Source organism: Hyaena hyaena, unplaced genomic scaffold, assembly GCF_003009895.1.
Source record: "Hyaena hyaena isolate Hyena2069 unplaced genomic scaffold, ASM300989v1 scaffold_457, whole genome shotgun sequence".
Taxonomy (NCBI): Eukaryota; Metazoa; Chordata; class Mammalia; order Carnivora; family Hyaenidae; genus Hyaena; species Hyaena hyaena.
The window spans coordinates 958,598-976,368 of NW_024081088.1; the positions used below are offsets into that span (position 1 = coordinate 958,598).

At 37.6% G+C, this 17,771-nt stretch overlaps 1 protein-coding gene across 6 annotated transcripts in view; it reads right to left on the reverse strand.

The window, feature by feature from the left end:
• TRPC4 (transient receptor potential cation channel subfamily C member 4) overlaps positions 1-17,771 on the reverse strand; it is a 138,237-nt gene that overhangs the window by 92,386 nt on the left and 28,080 nt on the right. For 5 of the 6 annotated variants that reach the window (XM_039253648.1, XM_039253647.1, XM_039253646.1 and 2 more), the window contains exon 2: positions 11,442-11,960. The exons of the other annotated variant lie outside the window; for it this stretch is intronic. In XM_039253648.1, the coding sequence (XP_039109579.1) occupies positions 11,442-11,960 (519 nt within the window). The remainder of the gene's footprint in view (positions 1-11,441; positions 11,961-17,771) is intronic. 6 annotated transcript variants of the gene reach the window in all.

Sequence of the window (17,771 nt, forward strand, 5' to 3'; positions counted from 1 at the left end):
TAATAAGAGTTTGAGAAAGTAATAAAGGTAATATTGATTTATATAGTTAAATTACAATTAAATAGCCAAGATTTTATAAAATCCATGTGCCTTTGGGATCCAATGTTTGTTTTTTTCCCTCTCATCTCCACTTCTATTACACCCCTGACTTGGGATCCTTTTACTCAGCACTCCTCTGTTCCAAGCACTGGGCTTCCAGTGATAATCAAGTCAGAAATGATACGTAGACAGGGGAGGGAGGCAGATAAAAAATAATTAAATAGACAAATAAACAAAATGATTTCAGATTTTGTTACCAAGAAGGTAATAGCATTGTGATATGAAAGGAAACAACTAAGGGTGTGTGGGGGGTGGGGTGGGGGAGGAGTAATTAGATTGCATGTTCTGGAAGTCTTCCCTGAGAAGGTGATGATAAGAGCTGAGACATGATAAAAGAAGCCACCCACACACACCAGGCAGACGGAAAGGCTGGAGAGAGGCCATGGGGTCACAATGAGGACAGAGGACAAGGGAGACACTCTCTTTGCTCTGGTCTCTTTCTTGCCTCCAAGATCTGCAATGCTTTTGCAGATCTGCAATGCTTTTTTTCTTTGCTTGGGTGGCTCCTATCTTTCCACTGAAACTCAGTTAAGGTGCTTCGTTTTCCAGGAAGCATTTGGCAGAGTTAGGACCCAATATCCAGGGCTTTAGGATGGCAGCTCCACCATAGCTTCTGTGACCCACACTGTAACAGTCGTTCATTTGTCTTCCATCCCTACCTAATAATCTGATAGTTATTCTGAGGGGAAGACTTTTGTCTTTGATTTCAGCACCATCAGGGAGTAGCAAATAGTAAGGGCTCTCTTCAATGAGTACGTGATGAGCAAATAAGGAAGGAAGAAAGGGAGGGATGGGTGAAAATGAGGGAAAGAGGTAACATATAAAGTGTTAGTGAGATCTGGCTACAGTGATATTTTTCGTTCATAGTCAGTGTTTGCTGCGTGGTTAAGTACTGCAGTGCATACGCATGGACTTTATTTTATTATCTAAGCAAAAGTAAAATTCCAGGTTTTAGGAAACTTCTAGAAGAACTCTAAACTTGGCCTAGGGCTTGCTGTCACCTTGGTTTTGGCACAGAATAGAAACTCAGTAAGCATTTGTGGAATTAATGGCACCTGGTGGGAGAAAGAACATCACTTGGCCAAAGCCCCTCACCCCCGCCCCACGTGCTTCTTCTTGGGTTTACTGCCAACAAGATTCTAGCCTCCCCCCAGCAGGTAAAGAGGAGAATGTGGTAAAAGAGCTTCCAGGCGGCATGTCCCAGAGCCTCCTGGCAAAAGTTCCTGAGCTTAGAGAATGCCATGGAGAAAAACAGAAGTGTCTATCATTTAAAACTGAAGCAGTACTGTGGTCAAAGGGAAAGCAGGCCTTTTTACAAACAATCAGGAAGCAGACAGCCAGGTAGCATGAGTCAAGATGAAGGTAAAAAGAAAACCATGGAGGAAGAAGGCTTAAATTTTTTGCTGTGGCTGCAGAGGGCAAGCCACTGTGTGCTCCTAAAGCTGAAGGAAGAAAGGAAATGGAAAGTGACAGAAGGCACAAGAACATAATTTTGTGTGATTGTACCAGTTCTATATTACCTAGAAGCAATCTGTAAACTTAACACAGCTTCAGAATCACGAATCACCAAATTACAGTACAGGCATTAGCAATCTCAGAGGGTTTTACTGTAAATTTCTGTTTCCAAGAACTCAAACAAACAAAAATAACCTCCATTTACAAAAATTGTGACTATTCCTCATATGGTCCAAGCAAGGGTAAGGATAAGGTAAAAAGTTTCCTCTCTGATGCATAATATACAAGGAATCTTAAGCAGGAGTTTATATCTCAAAACCATCAGAACAGCGTTTCTTGTGAAGAGTGTTTCTGTTTATAGATTTCCAAGACAATCTACTGGGTTTTTGTAATTTTCTAGGAAATAATGTGGGTTGGAATAAGCCATTAAATGGGTAAATTCAAAAACTGGTAACTCTTAATTTTGCTTAGTGATGGCAGACAGAGAAAATGTGAATAGTAATTATGACCCAGGAAAAATAATCTTCAGATGTAAATGTGAATCTTTTGCAAAAGAAACAAAAGAAATGGATTTCCATTTAACAGATCGCATCTGACTAATGGAAAATAGGTGATCTTATTGCTACCCTTGCTTGTCAATCATCACGGAGACGGAGAGACCAGTTTTGCAGAAGAGTAATTCATTTGAATACTGAGAGAAGGTGTCTGATACACCGTGGACTTTTCAAAGATATTATCATTCAATTTGTGTTTTTAGTTTATATCTGTGGCAAATGAAAGTACATTGGAAAGTGTTGCTAACCTGAGAATAGTTGCATTTTTGTCAGGTGAATAGAAGAATATACCTCTCTGAAAATAAATTGCTTAACCCTTTCCTTTTTGTACTTATTTAAAGCAGTATCAAATAAAAGCTATGCTTTATATCTAACTTAAAGTTAATATTAGCTATTTTATGTTTCATAAGACATTCATCTATCACTTTCTAATGAATGCAGTTAAAAGGATACATTTATACAATGTTTTGGACATACACAATTTTGTATTTAACTGTGGGACAAAACCCAATCATTTTCAGATATGAATTAGGAGAAAGTGCTTTCATATCATTTACTTAGTTGTAAAAAAGAATCAAAACCCATGGGGCTTTGAATTCCAAGCTCTAGAAACCTAGTGTCAAATTAAATGCCTAATGACTTGTCATAGTTCTGTCAGCCAGGCTGACGAGTCCTGAACAGGCATTTGCTTCAGCCAGGACACAGAAGCAGGCCCAAGAATGTTTGATCCCGACTGGGGCGTTGGGCGGAGGCCCCGGGGAGTCTGTGTACCATGTCCTCTCTGCTTAGCAACAGCACGTGACCGCATATACATGGGGAACAGGGAGGTCGGGGCCTAGATCGGTAGGTGAATGTGCTCTGGAGAACAGTGGGAGAGAAAATTAGGCTGGAGGAATCCTGCTTTTTATCACTCATACAAGTCTCATAATTATTTGTAGCACTCACTGTAGCTTTATGCATTCAAATCCTACTGAATGCCTCACTCTTTTAATGAGTGCTGCTCTGATTCGGTTCCTGACTCTGAGGTGCCACAGTATAGTGGTACCAGTGCCTAACATACATGTAAAAATACGAGTCAGAAGAACAAATTCAAATCAAACCCATATACACTATGAGTTACTTTCGAAAGCCTATAATGGAAGCGTTAGAATATGGACAAACTTAAGAGTTTGAAGAAAAATTATACATTATACATTTTTCATGAGAGTGTATGGTTTAATATAAATGGGTCAGTGTACTGACTATACCAATAGACTGTAAAAGGATAAACTTATCTTTGACATGTAAAAGTGTAATGCAAGCCAGGAAGCTTAGATGACTGTTCATTACAGATATTAAAGTGTTTAATGATGAAGCCAACACTTTGTGCTGCATAGTATACAACAGAATCTTCCATAGCATTTTCTTGTATGCGTTTGGTCTTTCATATTGGGGGTCTATGAGGGGATAAACAAAAATAGTGACAAATAATAGTAGTAATAATAATAATAATAATAATAATAATAAGATAGCTACCCTTTCATGGGTATATACCAGGACGTATGCTAAACTCTGGACTGCGTTATGTTGAAAAATAGGAAGAAAAACAAAGTACAAACAAAGCAGAACAAAACACCTTTACTGGTGCTGCAAGCATTGTATTGGAGGAAGTAAGACTAAGGCAAGGAGCTCAATTGGAGAAACAAAATGTGCAAACAAGTAAGAAGCAAGTCAACATGCACAATAAAGCTGCCATAACAAGAGAAAGCAATAATTATTTGTGACTCGAAGATAGATTAAGGGAAGCCTTCCCAGAGAAAGTGGTATTTGAGAAGACACCTGAAGGACACAAATGTTTTCGAAACAGTTCAAAAACAGAGAAGAGGAAAAAGGAGAGGGACAAATAAAATCAAACTGAATTCAAATAAACAAGTATGTGCTAAGTAAGTAAACCAAACTATGGCAAAGGCATTTTCATATTTACTTATATCAATGAGTCTCGAAGTTATTTCAGTAGGAAAATCTCAATTATGAAGAACATCGTATGCAGTGCCTTCTCTCAGTTTTCTCCCTAGCAGGACTCTCGCATTCTTCCGTAATAGTTATTTGATGTCCATGAGACAGTGTCCCTCTAGGATGAGATGTTTTTCCCTCCAAACATCCATACTTTGATGTGGAACTTACAGGCACAAGGAAGTTATGAAAGGAATATTTTAGACACCACACACTCGAACAAGAGTGAAATAGGAGGAAAAACAATAGTTAATAATAATAATTGATGAGCTCCTCTGCCTAGTTTGTAGCTAAAGCAAAGCTTTGCATGGCTGCAAACCAGCCATCAAAGTCTACTGGATCAAAAGGAGACCACCATTGTTTGCCAGCGCCACCCCAGGGTTTTGATACAAAAGCTGGGAAGCAACATTATCATTGATTTTTCTGTGATTTCTTTGATGGAGATGGGTAGTGGTGCATCCTTGAGAGCTGGTAGTTTCCAAATAAGAAGTACATACTTAGAGTGCTATTTTTCCTCAACTGCTACCACAAGCACAAAATGTCATCTGACGATGGATCTCCAGAAAGGGCTTCCCATGTAGAGTTCAGGTAGATAGAGAGCATGAGTAGTATGTTTTATTCATTTTAATATGAAATCCATAGCAAGTCCCAGTTTTAAGCAGTCATTTATTGCTTCTTTTCAAATAAAATTTGAATTAAAACACTTTTGGCATTATAAACTTACTATTAAAGAGTTTATAGAATAACAAAACTTATGATATAAAGTCTGGCTGTAGGTATTTTTAAGAATACAAATTTCCTTTGTTTCTGCTCCATTTATTTTTTTAACTGCTCTTCCCACTGCCCAACCCTCATTTGTTTTTGCTTTTTACATGAATCTCTTTCTTAAACATATATATACACATATATATAACTTGATATATTGACAATAAATTACATATATATAATTATTGTCACGTTAGCTAACATACAGTTTATATAGTGTGCTCTTGGCTTCTGGGGTAGATTCCCATGATTCATCACTTACATACAATACCCAGTATTCATTCCAACAAGTGCTCTCTTCAATGCCCATCACCATTTTCCCCCTTCCCCCGCCCTGCTCCCTCACCCCCATCAACCCTCAGTTTGTTCTCTGTATTTAAGAGTCGCTTGGGGCGCCTGGGTGGCTCAGTCGGTTAAGTGTCCCACTTCGGCTCAGGTCATGATCTCACGGTTTGTGGGTTCGAGCCCCACATCGGGCTCTGTGCTGACAGCTAGCTCAGAGCCTGGAGCCTGCTTCAGATTCTGTGTCTCCCTCTCTNTGTGGGTTCGAGCCCCACATCGGGCTCTGTGCTGACAGCTAGCTCAGAGCCTGGAGCCTGCTTCAGATTCTGTGTCTCCCTCTCTCTGACCCTCCCCTGCTCACGCTGCCTCTCTCTCTCTCTCAGAAATAAATTTAAAAAAATTATACAAAAATTAAAAAAAGAATCGCTTATGTGCCCAACCCTCTTCCGATGCCCTCCCCTCATCCCCTTCTCTCCCACCCAGGGGCTCCCCTGGTTGTGTTAGGGCCCTATCCTCTGTGGTTCCCTTGTCCCCAAATCTACCCCTAGGGTCTCCTTTCTGACAGCAGGTTTGGTTTTTGATTCCACATCAAGGAGTTTTGAATAAATCAAGAAGCATAAAACAATAAGTCTTAAGGGCTTTAAAGAGCTTTGATTCTGGAATCATGAGTTCACCATGCTACAGATGCATCTGGCTGACGTGAATCTCTTCACATTTCTCTCATTGGTCCATGATAAGATAAACAAAAGGTAAGAAGGACCTTTCAAATGTTGATTTTTCTCCTGATTCTTTAACAACTCTATTAGTTAATTTGTAAGACAGAACCCAGGTTAGTACCAGACTTTAAAGTTAATGTTGCAAAGCTGTTGCGTACCTTCACAAAAGGGAAAATTGAATTGAAAACAAAATATGCTGTTGACTACGTAGAGATTATTTTTTTCACTTTAATTTGAAAGAGCTATAAAGAGATTGAATTGTAATGCCTTCACACAAAATAATGTATTTCACTGCTTTCTATTATTATTCATCATCTAGGCTTCTTTAATTTGGACTAGTTACTTCACAATGCGTTCAATCATGTGTAACTGAAACTAGGCAAGGTCTTTGCTGTGAAAATATGTAAGGGATGCATCAAGCTCTCCACACACATACGCCGATCTTATAAATATTAGGCAAGAACAATGACAACATGGAAGTGATTTTAACTGCCATAAATTCTGTATCTGCGAAAATTATACCAGGAACCAAGGGACTAGTTCCCTGTTGAAGACACGTCTTCAATCATGCCTCACCTTTATCTAAAACACAGGAAGAGAATCAGTTCCGTGGGGTGGGTGCTTGGCTCTGGTTTTTTCTAGCTTCGTTTGACACTATTCATTTTGAGAAGTAACACTGAAATGGAGTTCTGGCTTCTAGCCCTCGTGAAGGGGACTTTCCCTGCTTTCTCCTCAGATTGAGACTAAAGAGATTATTATTTGAAGGAAGTAAAAGTGGGTTAAGGAAGATAGGAAAAGGAGTGGTCTGCCCTCTCTGAAGAAACCAAGTGCGTTAATCACAATGCAAAAAACACAGAAAAAACCCCCAAAACCTTAATGTTGAAATGCATGGCTAAATTATGAAGAAACTGAGTCATGAAATAAACTCACGCGCCCCACTGAACTAGGCCAGGGGCTCCGCTTAGATCAGCTGTGCCACACATTCATGAGGATGACATCCAGGTGGAGGCAATGATGTGTGACGGTTAGAGCAGCTTGTATAGTTAAGATCTGGATTTGCATCCGAACCGCAACACTTAACAGTGTTAACATTGCACGTCATTCCCCACTCAGATTCCTTACAGGAAAAAAGTCACACTTTATAGGTTTGTTTTGGAGGTTTAAGTATAATAAACCATGTTAACAACTGTAAAAGGTGAAATGAAATAGAGTCATTTATGTCAATAGGTTTTACAAGGGGCCTGGGAGGCCATTAAAGAGGTAGGCTTTATGCATGGCCTCACCAGGGTAGAACTGTTAACGTTTGAACTGCGCCAAAGCACGAATATCCCAAGGACTCTATAGGAGAAATCTGAAACTCGCTATCGTAATGGACTTCTGCTTACTGATGGCCTTGGCAACCAATTATGTTTAGTCAAGATTAGTTCTCTGCCATCAGCACCTATCAAACAACTTTCACAAGCACTCTTCTTGTCTTTAAAAACCCCTGACTTTTGTTCCTTAGTTCCCTAAGACACAATTTGGGTTGTTACTCAAATCTGTGCTCCCAGATTGCAATTCTGAGACCTCAAATCAATCCTTTTATTTTAGTTCAGTTCTGCTTCTTTTCTCGGCTGACACAACTTAACCCAGTTCTTAACATACATCGATTTTGAATTGCGAGCGACTAGATTATGTTTATTCTACTAGTATATGGTCAATACAACTATAACATCATTACTCCAGTATTAACAGAAACTATAAAACCCTCTCTATGCCTATAAAAATATTCATGATATGCAATTCATGCAGGCCTTTCTTTTTGGCTGCTATTACAGAAATACCGGAATAAGTCTGCAATCAAGTCCCAGCAGCATGAATTGTTTTAATATTTGAATTCATAAGAAGGCTGTTATTAGGTAATTAGGTAACATTGCAATTTAGTCAGACAAAGAAATATGCAGGGAAGCTTGCAGAATTAAGAGATTCTGAAACTTGATTCAGGTGCATTCATATTGAACACTTTCTATCTGTCAGTACAGAAGTATGACTGGTAAATAGGACAGATATGTTCCTGGCACTCACACCTGGAGGAGAAGAGAGAAATGTAACAATACAATGCAAAACAGAATGTGTGGAATGAGGGCCTTACCCCAGAGGCTCTATGGATGGGGACTGCTTAAAGGAATCTCCCTGTGGGAGAGGGGACCTGAAATGAGCTTGAAAAAGTGAGTAGAACTTAGCCATGTGAAGATCAATAAGAAGGCATTCCAAAATCATAAGAGACAGGCCAAGGGCAAACCTCAAACATTTTTAGACTAAAACTAAGAAAATTTGCGGTAAAATGACACAAGGCAAGACACTAATGCCAAAGCAGAGTTTCACCAAAGACACACAATCTTAACAGAAAATCTTACCTTAAATGTTCTGAAGTCAATAATTTCTGGGTAATTAAGGAATATGTTTAATAAAACACAACCTATGATTTCCAAGAGTTTCTATGAAAGTAAAACCTTATTCTTGATTTTAGAATGCTACTAGTCATCCAGTGTTACTTTACTTTGGAAAAACTGTTCAACCCAAGAGAAATGTGCTCTTTGATACTGAAGGGAAGATACTCTAGAACAACTCTGTAAGACTTTTGTTTTGATTTTTTTCCCCATTGTAATTTGGAAAGAGGAAAAGAGAAAATGCAAATGCAGTTTTTTAAAAAATGTATCTTTTAAAAGATATTACTAATTCTTATTTTCTTGTTACATGGTTATGAATTTTTAGCCACCCTTCATCCTGTTGTATCATCAGGGTTGCTCAGCCTCCAATTGCACAACTTCATAGTAGCAAAAGGTACAAGCAACTTGAAAGCAGTCTTAGAAATGATCAAACACTTTCTATAGCTTTGCTTCTGACACCTGTAAGGACTCAATTTGTGGCTTTTTGTTCAATAGGCTTTGAAGTTAAGCATGCGTTGTATATTTCTGAAATATACAAAAGAGCAGAGGCAAAGAAAACATGTTTAGTAGCAATGAATACTTCAGTGGTTCAGAAGCTATACTAAGAACTATATTGAACATTTTACTGTCTCTCTGTAACAGACTAGAAGCTCTAGGCAGAGCCACATCACAATGGAGTCCTAAGTACCCTGAGCATTGCCTGCCACGTGTTCTATAAAATAAATATATGTTCAGGGGCACGTGGGTGGCTCAGTCCATTAAGCGTCCAACTCTTAATTTAGGTTCAGGCCATAGGTTGTGATCTGGTTCATGAGACTGACCCTGCTTCAGGTTCTGTGCTGATAGCATAAAGTAAAGCCTGGTTGGGAATCTCTCTTTCTTCTCTTTGCCTTTCTTCCACTCATGTGCACACATGTGCATACTCTCTCGCTCTCTCAAAATAAATAAATACACTTTTAAAAATATGTCCAAAGAGTTCATGAAGAAATGAATGAATGAATAGAATGCATAAAATGATTTGTGAGTAAAAATATACTTATATGTTAATATGTTAGAAATTCGTATTAAAATTTTGTGTCTCGGACAACCATTTGACAGGAATTTGGCAGCTTCATTTGATGAAATGTCATGTAGTATTTCATTATGAGTCTGGTAAAAGACTCTAAAAGTATTTTATTCTAGGGCTTTCACAAAATCATTGTGGCTAAAGACAAAACTAAATCAGTTATGATATCAGGACCAAAATCAGTGAAGGCAAAAAACAGAGCTAAGATGTTTCACTAATTGCAGAGGGAACAAAAATGCAACAGGTGAGCACAGCCAGCTGCTGCTACTACATTCTTCCTTCATTCCATGGATTTCACATCCTGGGAATTTCATTTCTCCCAGCATCCACAGGATAGCATCAACACTGAACAGATATATCACGGGAGAAGACCTTTGTAATTACTGTGCCAATCCCTTAAATACCCCTACGCAAAGAAAACTAAAGAAAGAAAAGCATAATATTGCGTTAATAATAGCTTTTGAGAAGACCTGGCCTAAATTCCTGAGTCCACCTCAATATCTTGCCTCATTTTATCAGTTCTAATACATGCTGTTACTTATACGTGTCATATTTAGTACCTTCAAATCTTTAAAAGTTCTTCATCAATTTCTTATAGTTGTATATTAAAGCTATTCTAGTTCCTTTAAAATATCAGGTCCCTGAGTCCTAAACATAAGAACCGAAAAACAAAATTATTTGGCTACTGCTGGCTGTCTCAAACTAGGGTTTGTGATTTTGGAATCAGAGGGACGGCACACCAAAGAAGTTATTTCCATCGTTGATAGGGAAAAAGATCATTTTAATTAGTTTCAGGCTCCCATGATAACAAGCCAAAGAACTACAGGAAAAATTCAAGGAAGCAAATTCAGGTAGCTTGAACTCTAAATATTCAGTAAGTAGCAAGAGATAAAGCCGCCAAGAGTAATGTGGGATAATCAGAGTTAACTTCAAAAGAAATTGAAAACATTTTTTATTCAGAAGACTCTTTTTGGTTTTATCTTACATCATATAGTTTTCTCCAACTATTTTTCTAGAATAGATAATTGCTAGAATTCAAGCATGAACAGAGAACCAACATTTTCTAAAGAAAGCAGTAAATAGGTTTTTGAGAACTCATTTAACTCAGTTAGAAACAAAAACAATTATGCTCGGTGATGAGTATAATAGATCTGAGTTTTCTTTACTTAATATTCAAGTCCGTGGAAATTTCATGAGAAATTTATAACTCTTCTGCTATAAACTTCTTTACCTTCTCATCCCTGTCAAATCAAGGAACTAAGCCAGATACGAGAAAACTCTTAACTATTTCATCTGCTGTTGGAATAAGGACTTTTCTTTTATTAATAACTTCTAATAATGTATTTTAATAATATAAGTACTTATAATCTACTAAGAGCCTTCACACACTTCCCCACATTTTATCCTTCCTAAAAACCTTTGAGGAAAATATTTTATGTATAAATAAATATATATAATTAAATATTATAAATTTTAAGTCCATTAAGCAAACGAGAAAACCAAATCTCAAAGAGATCTGAAGGTAAGAAGGCCTTCTAAACTAACAAGACTTATAAATGGCAGAACCAGAACTTTTAGTGAGGAGATTCTAAAATTCATTAGTTTTGCCATGATGCCACAGTAAATGTGTACATTTTAATACATATACCAAATACCATCACCAGTTATTAAGCCGTTTCTTGCCATTCTTCAATGTGTTTCATAAGTATTAACCTGGTGAACAATAAATATCATCCACTTACAGTTAAGTAGGAAGTGCTCTAGGGGCGCCTGGGTGGCTCAGTCGGTTAAGCGTCCGACTTCCACTCAGGTCATGATCTCACGATTCGTGGTTCAAGCCCCGCATCAGGTTCTGTGCAGACAGCCAAAAGCCTGGAGCCTGTTTCAGATTCTGTGTCTCCCTCTCTCTGCCCCTCCCCACTCATGCTCTGTCTCAAAAATAAATAAACTATAAAAAAAAAAAGAAAAAGAAAAAAGAAAGTGCTCTAAAACCCGAACTAAATTTTAGAGCACCCGTTTTACTTCACTGTTACTAAGTCCTACAGCATTTTGATTTAAAAAAAAAAGTCTGGCCAACACTCACCTCTTTTTGACGGTACTTTATAGCCAATTTTAGTCTTGCAAGATCATTTCCACTTTGTTCTTCTATGAGACTACTGTCATCTCTGTAATTCAGAATGATTTCCAGTTCTCTGGAACTTCTTGTCTGATCCAATAGGTCCTTAGCAAACTGTTTGCACTGTCGGGACAGTTCCTCATACTCCGACTTGAATTCGTTTTCCACCTTGCTCAGTTCCTGAAGCTCCCAGCTTAACTGGAAGGCTGTGAGAAAAGGGTCTTCGCTTGACAGTGCGATGAGAGAGGGGCTCGCCAAGGCCTTGTAGATGTTGAGCCTTGAGCGGGAATGGCGGAGGCTGTCCACATCAGAGCTGGAGACGCATTCCACACAGTTACAGCGGACCTCATGGGGTCTGGGCACCGAGACTCCTTTCTGAACTAAAAGCTTTATGATCTCATAATTATTTGTATGGGCCGCCAAAATGATTGGTGTAATGTCTGGAGTGAATTCAGAGAACTGCTTATCAAGGAGTATGGGAGGCACCTAGAAAAAAGAAGAAAGCGGAGGTGATGAATACTTATTCATGTGTTCAGGCCTGTGAATTTCAAATGGGATGCTATAGCAATGCTGAACAAAGTTCATAAATCTTTTGCCAGGCTGCTTTTGCAGGACAGAGGTGGCTTTTTTTTCTGCCAAGAGTCAAGAGAAAATTAGAGAAACAAACAGCTTTTCAATATAATGACACATTATTATTATATTTGTTTAATCTGAATTATGACATTTTATGAAATCTTAAAATAAGTGGCTATGGGAACTCTTTACTTGATAAAAATCTTCCTTGCTTCCAACTTAGTTTCTGACTGACAGTCTTTGCTATTGTCTTCGGGAGGTGTGGACTCCCTAAATAATCAAGAAATACACTGAAAAATAGTCAATGATTTGTTTTAAACCCAAGCTTTTATTCTGTAACAAAAGTCTTTTAGTTCTTCAATCTTTTTTCTTTTTTTCTATATTTGTTTATCTACTGAATTCCTAAAATCAAGCCTCTGATTAAAGGTGGCAATAGAACTTAAGAAGGTTGGCCTCATGCTTTCTGTTTTCACCTATCACTTTATTGTATATTTCATTGTATATTTCCAGATGCCATTAGGTGCTCCATCGCTAACATCACCATTTTATCAGAAATAAACATGTTTCCTAATGAATCAGGTCACCAGTGTGTTTATGCACAATTTCCTTTGGATTTTACTCTAGGAATGGTAGTGACAAAAATAATAGAATAGGCACTATTTAGTCAACATGTTAGGTACATTAACCCTCACTATTTATTATTCACCTTTACAGATGTGATTCCTCAGTGAATAAGTGGAAGACCTAGTATATGAACCCAGGTCCACCTGTATGTATTACACTAAACCACACTGCTTTACAATTTTTGGTTTCATATTTCTTCTTCCGGGCACAAAGTGATAGAGGCATATATGAAAATAGCTATATAAGGACAAGCATGGCAGAAAAAATGATGACACATGTCATATTAAAAAATGCTATAAAATATGAAGGAAAATACAAAAGGATCAAAAGCAAGTCAAAACTCATGTGAAACTTTAATTATACTACTTTTAAATAGAAGTATAATATGTATATGAGAATAATTAAACCTGTATGCTTCTAATTTATCCGGCCATTTAGAAAATCTGTTTGTTTTGGGTTGACTGGGTGGCTCAGTCAGTTAAGCATCTGACTTCAGTTCAGGCCATGATCTCACAGTTCATTAGTTCGAGCCCCATGTGGAGCACTGTGCTGATCTGTGCTGACAGCTGGGAGCCTGGAGCTGCTGCAGATTCTCTGTCTCCCTCTCTCTCTGCCCCTCCCCTGCTCACGTTCTTTCTCTCTCAAAAGTGAATAAACATTAAAAAAGACTTTAGAGGGGCGCCTGGGTGGCTTAGTCGGTTAAGCGTCCGACTTTCGCTTAGGTCATGATCTCGCGGTTCGTGGGTTCGAGCCCCGCGTCGGGCTCTGTGCTGACTGCCAGCTCAGAGCCTGGAGCCTGCTTCAGATTCTGTGTCTCCCTCTCCCTCTGACCCTTCCCTGCTCATGCTGTCTCTCTCTCTCTCTCTCCTAGAAATAAATAAAACATTAAAAAAAATTTTTTTTAAATAAAAAATAAAAAAGACTTTAGAACATCTATTTGTTTTATAAGAAACACTGTATAAAGATTAACGAGATGTAGTTGTCTATTTAAAAGGTTATTTAAAATGTATGCAATCAGCTGATACAGTACATACTAATTTTAAAATGTGATTATAAATGCAAAAAGAGCAACACTACTGAGATAGCATTACATATTCAAGTGGGGTCAATACATACTTCATTACTTTTCACTTTAAATATTACACTAATTAAAAATTTAACTATGTATTTATTACAAAAAGAAAAATTTCATTAATCAAAACTGAATAATCTTTTATTAACTAAAACTTAAGGTTCTTTCTAAGGCAGACATAAGGTAAAACAAAACAAGGTAAGTAAATAAGTTCCTATATTAGCCGTATGTTTAAGTGACAGATGCCATTTCAAGTGGGTTTCGAATTCAATATAATTTCATTCCAGATTTCTTTAGGTTTCAAAAGCTGTCAGTGATTTTAAGTTTATTAACTATAAAATTCAACTTTGAAAAATATTTCGGGAAATTTTATGAAAAAAATAAAAATAATACATCCATACCAAAAAGTATTCATATTTCAAAGTTTATTTATTTTTAGAGAGAGAGAATGTGTGCAAGTGGGGGAGGGGCAGAGAGAGAAGGAGAGAGAGAATCCCAGGCAGGGTCCATGCTATTAGCAGGGGTAGAGCCCGATGTAGGGCTTGAGCCCACCACCGTGAGATCCTGACCTTAGCAGAAACCAAGAGTTGGACGCTTAACCGACTGAGAGACCAGGCACCCCAAATGCATTCATATTTCAGAAGAAGTATCCTAGTATTAGATAGAGAAGGTAAAACAACTGATAAAATATGTGAAAATATTCCAAGAATAAATATTCTGTTTATGAGTTTTAATATTCAGTAAATCATTGTGAATTTTTAGTTTTGCAAATACATGGACATCTTGAATTTTATCTCTTATGAGGAATTCATCTTTGTAAAACAACTTTTAAATGGAACTGTTTTAGAAGGCCACAAATATAATAATAATTTGTTGGTCAATAAATAACTAGTTTTAGAATTATGTCATTTTAATTGTCTTAGAGTTTCCTCTTACTCTAAAATGTATTCTAAATTCAACAATAAATTATATGCTGCCTTTACCATTAACTGCTTGATGCCCAGCTGGTCAGAGACCACTAGACATTGGGGACAGTTTGATCTTAAATGCCCCCAATGTAGAAGTCTGTGGGGCCTCTGAGCAGCCAGCCAGGCAGGTACGTATCGGCATTTATACATGTCCCAGAGGGAAGGCTCCTGACTTCTCCTAATCCGTTAAGAAAAGTAGTAATAAAACAAAAATACTGTTAAAAAATTGCCTGTTACTGAGTGGTAATTACATGCCTGCACCAACAATTTCATGGTGTTTGAAAACTGGGAGCTTTCTTAATCTGTCATCACATTTACTAAGCTGTATTCCTCCGTATGTAAAAATATTTCCCCTTCTCCTTTTTATTATTGCATATCATTATGGGCCCATGGATTCTTCCATTATTTTATTTAATATATTGTGATGCATTGCAATAATTATTCATTTTCAACTTACTGCAGTATAAGATACATTCATTAAAATGCACAAATGTTAATGTGCAGCTTGATATATGTGTAGGCACCTGTGTGATACAACACAGATAAAAATCTGGAAGGGTGACTACACATCAAGAATCTTCCTCTTGTCACCGTGCACCCATTTTATATATATATATATATATATATATATATATATATTCTTAAGTTTAGTTATTTATTTTGGGAGACAGAGTGCAAGTAGGGGAGGGGCAGAGAGAAGGAATCCCAAGCAGGCTCCCCACTGCCAGTGCAGAGCCTGGCGTGGAGCCTGAACCCACAGATGGTGAGATCATCCGTGAGACCATGACCTGAGCTGAAACCAAGAGTCGGATGCTTACCTGCCCGAGCCACTCAGGCAGCCCTAGTCATTATATTTTGTGATCGCAGATCTAAGTGCTATCACTATAGATCACTTGTGCATACTTTTTCACTTTCTATAGATGAATCAGAAAGAATGTACTGTTTACGTCTAGCTTCCTTTGTGCAACATCAGCTCTTTGAAATACATCAATATTGTTAGTAGTAATCACTTTTGCAATTTCAATTCTGCATAATGTTTTCACTTATGAACACAGCACAACTTATTTAACATTTTCTTCTAGATAATAGCATTTGTGTGATTTCCAGTTTCTATTTGTGGCTAAGAATATTGCTCCTATGCACATTTTTGTCCATGTCTGCTAATACATACCTAGGAATGCAATTTCTGGGTCAAATAGTTTTCGTAAGCAGTTAGAGCAATTTTCCTGACTATCACAAATTACACTTGGTATTGCCACTTATGTACCTTTCAGTCTATATATCTACCTATTTGTTTATGCCATACATCATGTCAAGAAGTCATTTTGAATTGTTTTATTTATTATTTACTGTCAAAGATGGGTGTTGAATTTGCCTAAGGCCTTTTCCACTTCTATGGAGATAATTACATAATTGCTCCCCTTACTCTTAAAAATATGGTAAATGAAATTAATGAATTTCTTACTGTTGAAACATTCTGCTTTCCTAAAATAAATCCCATGTGGTCAAACATGTAACATTTTTAGTAAGACTAATATTTTTATTTAGATTTTTTTCTGTCCATGTTCAGAAGTGAGATTGATTTATAACCTTTATTATGCTGTCTTCATCAAATTTTGGTATGAATACTGGGCTTGCTTCATAAAAAAGCATAAGGGTTCTCTCTTCCTTTGGGAGACAGGGAGATGTGCCACTCGGATCTTTCTTCAAGAGAAGACTTACTGCCTACCTGTAGAGAATGTGGTCCGTTAACAGCCCGCAGCTGTCCACCTCCCCCTTCAGGTTCATCCTCAGTTTCGGAGCCCAGGATAATGACTGCACAAGTAGGCTAGACAAGAGTCTAGTTCTTTCCACACAACCTGGGACACCTCGAGTGGATAATTTCCCTGCGAGCCCCCTTTACACCGGCAGGGATTTGTGTCAGTTCTGCATCATGGTCCCATAGCTTCCCTTTCTCAATCCTGCTTGCTTCCTTTTACTTTGAAAATGTCATTTTCCAATAAATCTTTTCCAATCATCTACTTTTATCTGCTTCCTAAAGAATCCGAAATGTGATTGATCCGTTTTCTACACGTGGGGGGAAAAGTAAGTAGCATTGAAATCATTTGATCTTTGAACATTCAAAATTGTCCTGTGGAACCCATCAGCGACTGCTCTTCTTTTATCGGATAGTTATTCAGTAACATTTCCTATTTATTGAGTAAAAATTAGCTTGGTTTTTATATCAATAATGGAGTCAGTTTGTATAAACTGCATTTTCCTGGGAAACTATTCAGTTCATCTGAATTCATTTGGAAAAGGTAGTTACAAAAATGCAAGAAGTTAGGAAAGGCTGTGCTCACAGAGTCCTTCCTCAGGAATCAATCTACTATGGGATAAGATGATGGGGTACAGGGAAAAAGGCAAACAGTGGGCATTAAATGTATGTATCAAAGTTCATCAAAGATCAATACAAAGTTAGGAAAATGTACATTTTTAAATGTTCTTAAAAGGAAAAAAAAATACGAGAGAGGCAGATTGAGAGAAAGGAAGGTGTGGGGCAAAAGGCTTTATGCTTAACCAGCTAATAGAACTGAAGCCTTAGGGGGCGCCTGGGTGGCTCAGTCAGTTGAGCATCCGACTTCAGCTCAGGTCATGATCTCAGTTTGTGGGCTCAAGCCCCGCATCAGGCTTTGTGCTGATGGCTCAGCCTGTTTCAGATTCTGTGTCTCCCTCTCTTTCTGGCCCTTCCTCACTCATTCTCTGTCTCTCAAAACTGAATAAATGCCAAAAACTAAAAAAAAAAAAAAAAAAAGGAACTAAAGCCTTAGTGAAGCAAAAGGGGAACACAAAGGTTTTATAAAAGGTATTAATATAAAATACAAACTATTCTAATAACAAGAAAATACAGGTTTTGATGACCTTCAAGTCTTCCCCTCCACTATGGCGAAGATAAATTTTCCAAAATATTAATCCCTTGGACAATTCCCTTTCTTAAAATAATACCATGGCTTATAACTACTTGGATTCAATAATTCACTCATAACATCAATCAACAAATATTTATTGGCTGCATCGTCT